We start from the raw sequence: 8672 nt of genomic DNA, 5'->3' as shown, positions 1-8672 counted from the left end.
ATCCTTATGCTTCGTGATCAATAAATTATTCGCCTTATAAGGCCTTGAAGGACCATGAAACTCATTCATCCATTTCTACACACGACATATAACATAGCAAGAACATTACTGAAAATTGCAAATGCAAGTGGAAAGCCTTATAGTTGACATGTTTGTTGCCATGCCACACAACACAAGGCACCTAAAACCACAATTCTGTGTAAAATGCCATATATGATGATATCACATGTTTCGCATTGGTTTTATGGCCCTTCTGGTGAGGCTTTTAAAAGCAAATAATTCACCTTACTAGTCCGTTTGCTAACCAAATGATGCAATAGTTTTGTCACTTGTGTGAAACAGTTTTGTGATTTTGTCCCTATTGCCAGTTTTAGATATACTGTCATGCTTCCCAACAATTGCTTTTCAAAACAGCTCAAACTTGGGTATTCGAGATGGGGGGTACAACTTGCTTTCCAGTTAAGGATTAAAAATCTGAAAATCGAGGTCGATGTTAAGGTCATCCTTTGATCTACTTCATTAGTATAGAGGGATGTAATACTCTCAAATTGCAATTTTAGCAACACACTTGCTCAGATTAAGCTTTACCGGATGTGTATTGTTAAAATTTTTTAGCAACCATAAATAGTAAATTTGGGTATTCGAGATGGGGTACAACTAGCTATCCAGCTAAGGATTAAAAATTTGAAAATCGAGGTTAATGTCATTGTCATCCTTTGATCTACTTCATTAGCATTGAGGGGCGTAATACCCTCAAATTGCAATTTTAGCAACATTCTCGCTCAGACTAAGCTTCACCTGGATGTGTATTGTTAATAAAATTTAACAACCATAAATAGTAAGTGTACATATACAAATTACTGTAGCTAGATGGTAAAAATAATATATTATATTTTATTGTTTCTCTCTTCTAATAAACTATTATTAACAATTTTTTATCACTTTTTTCTCTCTCTTCACTTTCTCTCCCTTTAAAGTAAATAGTAAATAAAATATATTTAAATGAAGTGGTGAAAGAATAAAGATTAAGATGTTAAATATATTGTAAAATGAAATCGTATTATACCCTCAAATTGCAATTTTAGCAACATACTCGCTCAGACTAAGCTTCACCTGGATGTGTATTGTTAAAAAAATTTAACAACCATAAATAGTAAGTGTGTACATATACAAATTACTGTAGCTAGATGGTAAAAATAATATATTATATTTTATTGTTTCTCTCTTCTAATAAACTATTATTAACAATTTTTTATTACTTTTTTCTCTCTCTTCACATTCTCTCCCTTTAAAGTAAATAGTAAATAAAATATATTTAAATGAAGTTGTAAAAGAATAAAGATTAGGATGTTAAATGTATTGTAAAATGAAATCGTATTATAAATAAAGTAATTTTTTTAGAGGGTAAAATAGACACTTTTATGCAAACTAGGATATGAATGCTAGTACATAGTTTATCCAATTCAAGCACTTATCTAATTACATGTACAGCTCCAACTTGGGTATTTGAGATGGGGTACAACTTGCTATCTAGTTATAGATTAAGAATCTGAAAATTGAAGTCGATGTTATGGTCATCCTTTGATCTTGATCTACTTAAATGCGTGTTTGGCATTAGCTTTTTTTTCCTCAAATTTTAATCTTATAGCTTTTACTTACGGCTTTTTAAAACTTACTTTTTCAAGGTACATATACTCTATAGCACGCAAAAAGTTAAATAATCTAATGTCCATCGCACACTAATCAGCTCGATGTACATAGTTTATCTACTTCAAGCACTTATCTCATTGCATTTACATGCTTTGAGTTAAGACTCTAATATCATTGACGCCACTCACACACACAGGGAAGTGTGGATCTCGTTGCAAAAGTAGGCTACCGTCTACATACAAACTCTCTTTTCCACCCTTCTTTTGTGTACTAAAGCCAAAAATGAGGTTTATGCAAAGTAGCGTGACTTACACTTTTCTTTTGTCGGGATTGCATATATTTTCCATTCACCCAAAAAAATAAAGCTGCAACTTCAGATATCAGATATGTTTAAAGACTACAGTCCCACCAAACTGTTCATATGTATAGAGATAAAAGCAAAGTTTTGGATAAAAGCCTAAAACACAGCCGGTTATTATTTGCTAGAATCCCGAACAAAACAGTAAAACTTTTCCAATCCTGAAGACTATATATAACTGGAACCTGGAAAATCCAATCAGCTCATTAAAAAAGACAAGCCAGATAAGAAATTATAGGATCCTAATTCAGAAATCAACCATGTAAGAAACCAATGTGTAAATTCTCTACATTTCATTAGCACCAATCGACTCTGGTTGATTCTCAACTGTCATAAGCGAGTATCTTTTATGATACAGATACCAAATCAACCATGTAACAAACCAATGAGTGTACACTGACAAAAGAATATAGAGTTGAATTGCATAGTATTCACTCATTCACTTGTTACAAATTGCCTGGTATGTCTGTCACAAGCAATACTTTCATCAAAATCCATCATTGCAACGTGTGCCAAGGTACACTGGAAATTATGATATCTGCAGTACTGCTTCCAATTCTTCATTAAATTTGCAGTACCCACTAATATGAAATACTCATAAAACAGCATTTGATAGCCAACAATCTATGATAAAATTCATCTCAACATTTCATATCATTTACTGCAAAAGACGCAAAATCCAGCATCAAATTAAGTACTCATTCGTAAACAAAAATACCAGGACATATATGAAAGTATCCTCCTTAAATTATAGAGAGAGCCGAAGCTCAAAAGAAGTAACAGAGGCATTGACAGCCACCTCAATAAATCAGGTTTATAGGATCAGGATCAATCCAAAATTTTAAATTGGTTTGGGATTTAACTCCCTCTAAAACTGAATTATTTGAGCAAAAATTCGCCGGAATAAGTTCTTGAAACTCAAAAAGATTTTCATCACCATCTAAAAGCTAAAATTGGCACGAGCAGGGAAATATACCCCTGGTTAATTAAGCACCACCAGATCCGTATTTCTTTCCGAACACGATTAACTGTAACTTGTCATAACCGGCAAGGACACCAGCACCAGCAACAGCACGGAGGATGTTTGCACCAGCACCCTTGAAGAGAGACTTGGGACCCTCATTCTTCAGAATCTGGGAGAATGCATCTAATGAGCTCTTGTACTTGACAGCTTCACCAGAGGTCATCATCATTCTTCTACGAACAGTGTCAATTGGGTAGGATGCAAGACCAGCACCATTGGTGATGAGCCAACCAAGGGCAAAGCTAGCAAAGAAACTATCCTGTAGTCATCAAAATAAGAGGGGAAGATGTCAGGAATCAGAAAACTGACTCGTGTGCCAGACTGATACAGCAGTTCAATACACAATTAAAACAAAACTGAATTTTTAACCTACATTGGTAATAAAAAAGAAAGATGTCAAAACAGAAACCATTAAAACCTGATAAAAGATATTGTTTATAGATTCTAATTTCTGAAAGAGAACAAGAAAGCAATGGTAAATATATCTCGCTTTTTATCAACAAGAAGCTCACTTGACAAATGGCCAATAATAGATCAATTTATTTAAATCGTAGAAGTTTGAAGACCTCTTAATTTTTTTTATGGCGTGGAACCTCATAAAAGGCAAGGCCCTTTGGCCCTGGGGAGAAAACCCCAGATACACGACCCCACCAGCCAAAACTGTGTATCAAGTATCCCAAGGGACCCTCTGGTGGGAATTCCAACCTAGGATGTATGGGTCTACACAGCTCATCTCAAGCCTCCCAGCACTAGGCCAGACTCAAATGGGTTATAAGTAATCAGACAAGTAAAAATATTGACCCAAGTCATGTAACATGTCAGTTGCATCAAGATAAATTCATTAGATCATATGTCATCACTACACAGACGTAGCATTAAGTCATGGCCCGTGCAAGTATAAGTAATGCCAAGTGCTGTAAAGTACAAGAAACAACATAGAAGAGACGCTGCTTACCGCCAAATCTCCAGTCAGGAGAACTGGCTTCAAAGAATCATACATTCCGAAGTAGAGACCACGGTACACGATGATACCAACACATGAAATGTTGAATCCACGGTAGAGACCAGCAATACCATCAGTTGCCAGTGTCTTTTTGTAGACATCAACCAGACCGTTGAATTGCCTCTCTCCTCCCTTCTTTGCAGCCTTAGCATCATTAGCCAGACGGGTACGGGCATAGTCCAGCGAGTAAACAAAGAGAAGGGATGAAGCACCAGCTGCACCACCAGAGGCCAAGTTACCAGCAAACCATTTCCAGTAACCATCCTTGTCCTTCTTGAAGTTGAAAAGCCTCTTGAAGTAATCCTTGAATGCAAAGTTCAAGGCCTGGTACAAGTTTCATAGAGCAAATATAGGCATTAGAAGCTTGACAAATACTACTTTTTCAGACAACAAAAAAGGGGAAAAAGAGAATAAAAATGCTAACCTGAGTAGGGAAGTAACGGATGACATTAGCAGTGTTCCCTCTCCACAATGAAGCAAATCCCTCATCCTTAATTGTTCGGCCAAAACAATCACCAATACCCTTGTAGGGTTCAGACAACCTCCCGGATTTAATCATCTCATCCTGGTTCTGAATCAAAAGTTTAACACGCTCAATTGGAGCAGCAGCTGTTTTGGATACGGCAGCAGATACACCACCCATGAGGAAATCAATGAGAAAGTTTCCTTTCTCTTTAGGGGCTGCAATGAAAATTGGGGAGGCAGTCGATGCAACAGCAGATAGATCAGTAGTAGCTCCACAAGCTGGCATTAGGGGATACTGGAAGGCAGCATTTGAGTAGTTTCCAAATGTGGCACGCCTTTGGTACAGAGCTGCCTGACGGTAAGCACCATCAAAACTCTGAACATCCATGGAAATACCAGAGCGGAGATGGAGCTGGCCAGCTGCCTTCTGAAAGACTGTGGGGTGTTGAACCTGATCAACCATTTTCACTTTCCCTGCAAAATATGAACACTTGAACGTCAAAAATAGCTGATACCACAAGGAAACACAACATGACAATAAAAATCAACATAGGCAAGAAAGATAATAATCATCCAAAAGATATCATTCTAGCTTTTCCAACTGGTGACGCTTAAGAAATAGCAGTGATTTACAACTTTGCAACATTAGAGAATACATGCAGTCTCACTAACAATAAATTTCATTGGAATATTGAAACTGGTCAGCCATAAATAGAAGACCAAACTTGAAAAATTCACTCCAATGCTTGTTCAATGATATCTTGATCACAACTAGGAACGCGGACAAGAATCTCTCAAACAGAGTAATTACTTGAATTCAATAACAAAACCACATATTACTAAAACAGAACCATAAGTTACTCAAACCCTCATAAGGTTTTATTGTGGTATCAGAATAGAACATAGAATGTATTACATAAATGCCTAAAATTGGTGCATGTTACAAGTTTTTTTTTTGGGCAAGTGACACAAGCATCCAATCAGTATCGCATAAAACCCTAAAATTGGTAAGTTACACAAGCACCCTACGGGAAGGCCTGTTACAATTAGTAGCATAGTGCCATAGTGAATTTACAACCAGCAAAAAAAAAAACCCAATAAGCAGCCCAGTCCGACACCTCGTTTCCCAGCATAAACGAGTATAAAATTTTAAGACAATAAACATGCTGCTAATTGATCGATACAACCACAACCAAAAGTTGAATTCATCAAACAGCAATTAACATGCTGCTAATAAACTGCGTAACACATATGTCCAATCTCTACTTCCATACCTAAGTTCTAAAAAAGACATCATCTTGCGAGACGCGGGATAATTTACAAACACGTAATTGGCTAATACATGTGTCCAATCTCTACTTCCATGCCCCAAAGTTATTAAAAATACAACATCTTGCAAGACACCAAACTTACAAACACGTATTTCATGTTAATTAAAAACCGATGGCTATGAAAAAAATGTTTAATAATAATTCAATTAAATTCAACTAATAGTTATCCGAATAGCTCTTAAAAAATTGCTAGTAAACTGTTGACATAGTTCATAATTAGGGATATATAAAAAGGATCCTGTTAACAGGTACATTTGTTATATAAAAATCTGTCAAAAAAATTAATTACTTTTTCTTTTTACCCAAAAAGTTTCTATAAATATTTTCTAAACCAATGTCCTTAGGACATCCGTCCGTTAACTTTTGCCTTATATATAAATACAATTCAAAAAAAAAAAAAAATCTTTTGCAAAACATATTATCAGTCAACTATATATATATATATATATATATTTATATATATAAGATCAAACTCGAAAAGCGGAAAAAGATAGTGGCTGAAAATGAAAGCGAAAAAAGCGAATTCGAATATATATAATTTTTTTAGATACTTTTAAAAACAAAGCTAGCAAAAGTAATATCAAAATTGAAAACAAAGTGAGCAGATCTAACATAAATCTAGATCCGAAAAAAAAAAAGTTACATGTAAAATCAAACTAAAAATTTAATCTAATAGTAAATCAATAAAAATCGATTTTTTTTTAATATATTATATAGTTAAAAACGAGCTGAAATGAGCACAAAAACTAACAGATCTAATAAATCGGATATATTTAGACCAAAAAATAATCAGATCTAGAACACGCAGCTTGCAAAAAACGGTTATATAACCAAATAAAAATTAAAAAAAAAAAAAAAAAAAAAACGAATCAGATCCATAAACGCGGGTTATAACAACGAGTCTACCTTTTTCAGTACTAGTGTAACTGAGCTAAACTTGATTGATAAAAATGAAACAGAAACCGCGTAAACAGGTAGATCTACGAAAAAAACTGAATCAAACATAGCGAAATACATGTGTGTATATATAGATATCAGATCTAAAGAGATTTGAAATAGAATCAGAGTGAGAGATAGATATTTTTGTGTGTTGCTTTTTTTTCTCTTACCTGTTGAAGTCTCCGCCTTTCGCTGTGTAGTTGAAAGAGAGAGACGCGAAAGGTTGGGAGAGAGAGCGAGGAAATGGGAGCCTTTTTTTTTTTTTGAGAGTGTTGTGATGTGCGGTGGAGAGGTGAGGGGGCTTTGAAGTGAAATGAGGCGTTTATATTGACTCTTTGCGCGTGCGGCGTGAGGGCATGTGGCTGAATGCCTGTATTTTTCTTTTTTCTTTTTTTATAATAAAAAAAATGTTACACCTAGAATATTGTTATTTGTTTTAATCTAAAACCAGTAACAACATGCTATATAGTGTTTGTTATAAAAATATTATAGGCGTAGTATTCTTTTATAATAAAAAAAAGAGCTCATATGAGTGGTCACTAGAATGGAATTTCCTAGATTGTTTATTTTTCTAAACTCATAGATTTGATGGGCCATAGAAACTTCTTATCACTACGTCCGTGTCTTAATTGGTGATGGAAATTTAATTTGTTTTATATGTTCATATTATGAATCAGGATTCTCTTTTCATTTGATTATGAGGTGATAGAGATACATGTCATGTTGCCACTATGTATATGAGTACTTGTGTGGGTTTCAGTTAGTTCAACTAGTAAAGTTTTTAATGGTTGTATAAGAGATATGGGGTTCAATCTCCGCCTACACTAAAAACTGATTAGTATCTTGATCTGATGATAAAAAGCTATTATCAGGAGCAGACGCCATAAATTGAAAATCTCTCAAAAAAAAATGAGTATTTGTTTTTTTTTTTTGATAACAAGTTAGAAAGGTAGAGGAGCACTTGAGGCAAGTCAAATGGTTGATTTTATGATTAAGATTTTTTTTTTTTTTTTTTTTTGGGGAAAATGAGTGTATAGAAATTTGATTTTATATTCTACCATATATGATAGATGATTTTAAATGACATGTGACACTATATTTACTTTTAATTTTAAATATGTTAACCACAAAATTTTATCTTGAAATGTAATCTTTCCATTTTAAAAGAGCACTCTCTATAAAAGAAAAAAAATGGTACTTTTCCATTAGATGGTTTAAATTAAATATTAAGCAAATTGAGAAAATAATTACAAATTTTTTTTAGATTTTAAAAAAAATTAAATACCACTTTATTTAAAATTTTAAATAACATGATACTCTATATATACATTGTTGGATGATTGAATAGAAGAATCTATTTTGGTAATGGCACGTAAAGTTTAAAATTTTTGAATGGTAGATTGGCTGTCATTGATGTTACTTAACACTAGTGAAGTGAGATAGTCAAATTATTTAAACAGTCTTCTGAAAAAAAATTATTTAGACAATAACAAATAATGTATCTCACTTGTACTCTTTAATTGTCTTTTTTTTTTCTTTTTCTTTTTTAAGTTGAAAATTAAATTGGATAATAACAATTGCCAATGTGATAAGTGGTTATCTCTATATATTATAAAATGATGCAGAAAGTTAGTTATGACTTCAAAAAAAAGTCAAAAATACCCCTAATCTAATTAAATAATCATTATTCTTAAAAAATAAAAAATGAGATTAATATTATAATTCAACAAAATTTAAAAAAAAAAAAGTACCTGAGAAACTTTTTTCTTAAAAATTAACATACTCTCTATTTAAATATATCTCACACACATGTAAAACATTTTTCACTGTTTACTCTATTTCAAATCATAAATTTTAGTTTCTTAAAAATTCTTTCTTGTGTAGCCTCACTAATAATAGATA

At 33.3% G+C, this 8672-nt stretch overlaps 1 protein-coding gene across 2 annotated transcripts; it reads right to left on the bottom strand.

The window, feature by feature from the left end:
* Positions 1-2733: 2733 nt before the first annotated feature.
* Positions 2734-7054, bottom strand: LOC136063450 (ADP,ATP carrier protein 1, mitochondrial-like). 2 transcript variants are annotated; one of them, XM_065763889.1, is made up of 4 exons: positions 6941-7054; positions 4460-4974; positions 3988-4359; positions 2734-3291 (listed from the first exon to the last, which is right to left on the bottom strand). In XM_065763889.1, exons 2-4 carry the CDS (start codon positions 4961-4963, stop codon positions 2995-2997), a joined length of 1173 nt encoding a protein of 390 aa, XP_065619961.1. In that variant the 5' UTR covers positions 4964-4974; positions 6941-7054; the 3' UTR covers positions 2734-2994. The 2 variants fall into 2 exon arrangements, with proteins under 2 accessions (XP_065619961.1, XP_065619998.1); XM_065763926.1 differs by lacking the exon at positions 6941-7054 and adding an exon at positions 6738-6817.
* Positions 7055-8672: the final 1618 nt, after the last annotated feature.

The sequence above is a fragment of the Quercus suber genome, unplaced genomic scaffold (genome assembly GCF_002906115.3).
Source record: "Quercus suber isolate HL8 unplaced genomic scaffold, Cork oak 2.0 scaffold_2, whole genome shotgun sequence".
Classification (NCBI taxonomy): Eukaryota; Viridiplantae; Streptophyta; class Magnoliopsida; order Fagales; family Fagaceae; genus Quercus; species Quercus suber.
Note: the sequence above shows the minus strand (reverse complement) of the source record. Positions and strands in the feature narration are given on the sequence as shown.

What these genes read in the sequence shown, in the direction of transcription:
- LOC136063450 (XM_065763889.1), bottom strand. Translation starts at nt 4,963, where the DNA reads ATGGTTGATCAGGTTCAACACCCCACAGTCTTTCAGAAGGCAGCTGGC. An exon ending in TCCGTTACTTCCCTACTCAG is followed by an intron (nt 4,360 to 4,459) that starts GTTAGCATTTTT and finishes AACTTGTACCAG; the next exon opens with GCCTTGAACTTTGCATTCAA. An exon ending in TCCTGACTGGAGATTTGGCG is followed by an intron (nt 3,292 to 3,987) that starts GTAAGCAGCGTC and finishes TGATGACTACAG; the next exon opens with GATAGTTTCTTTGCTAGCTT.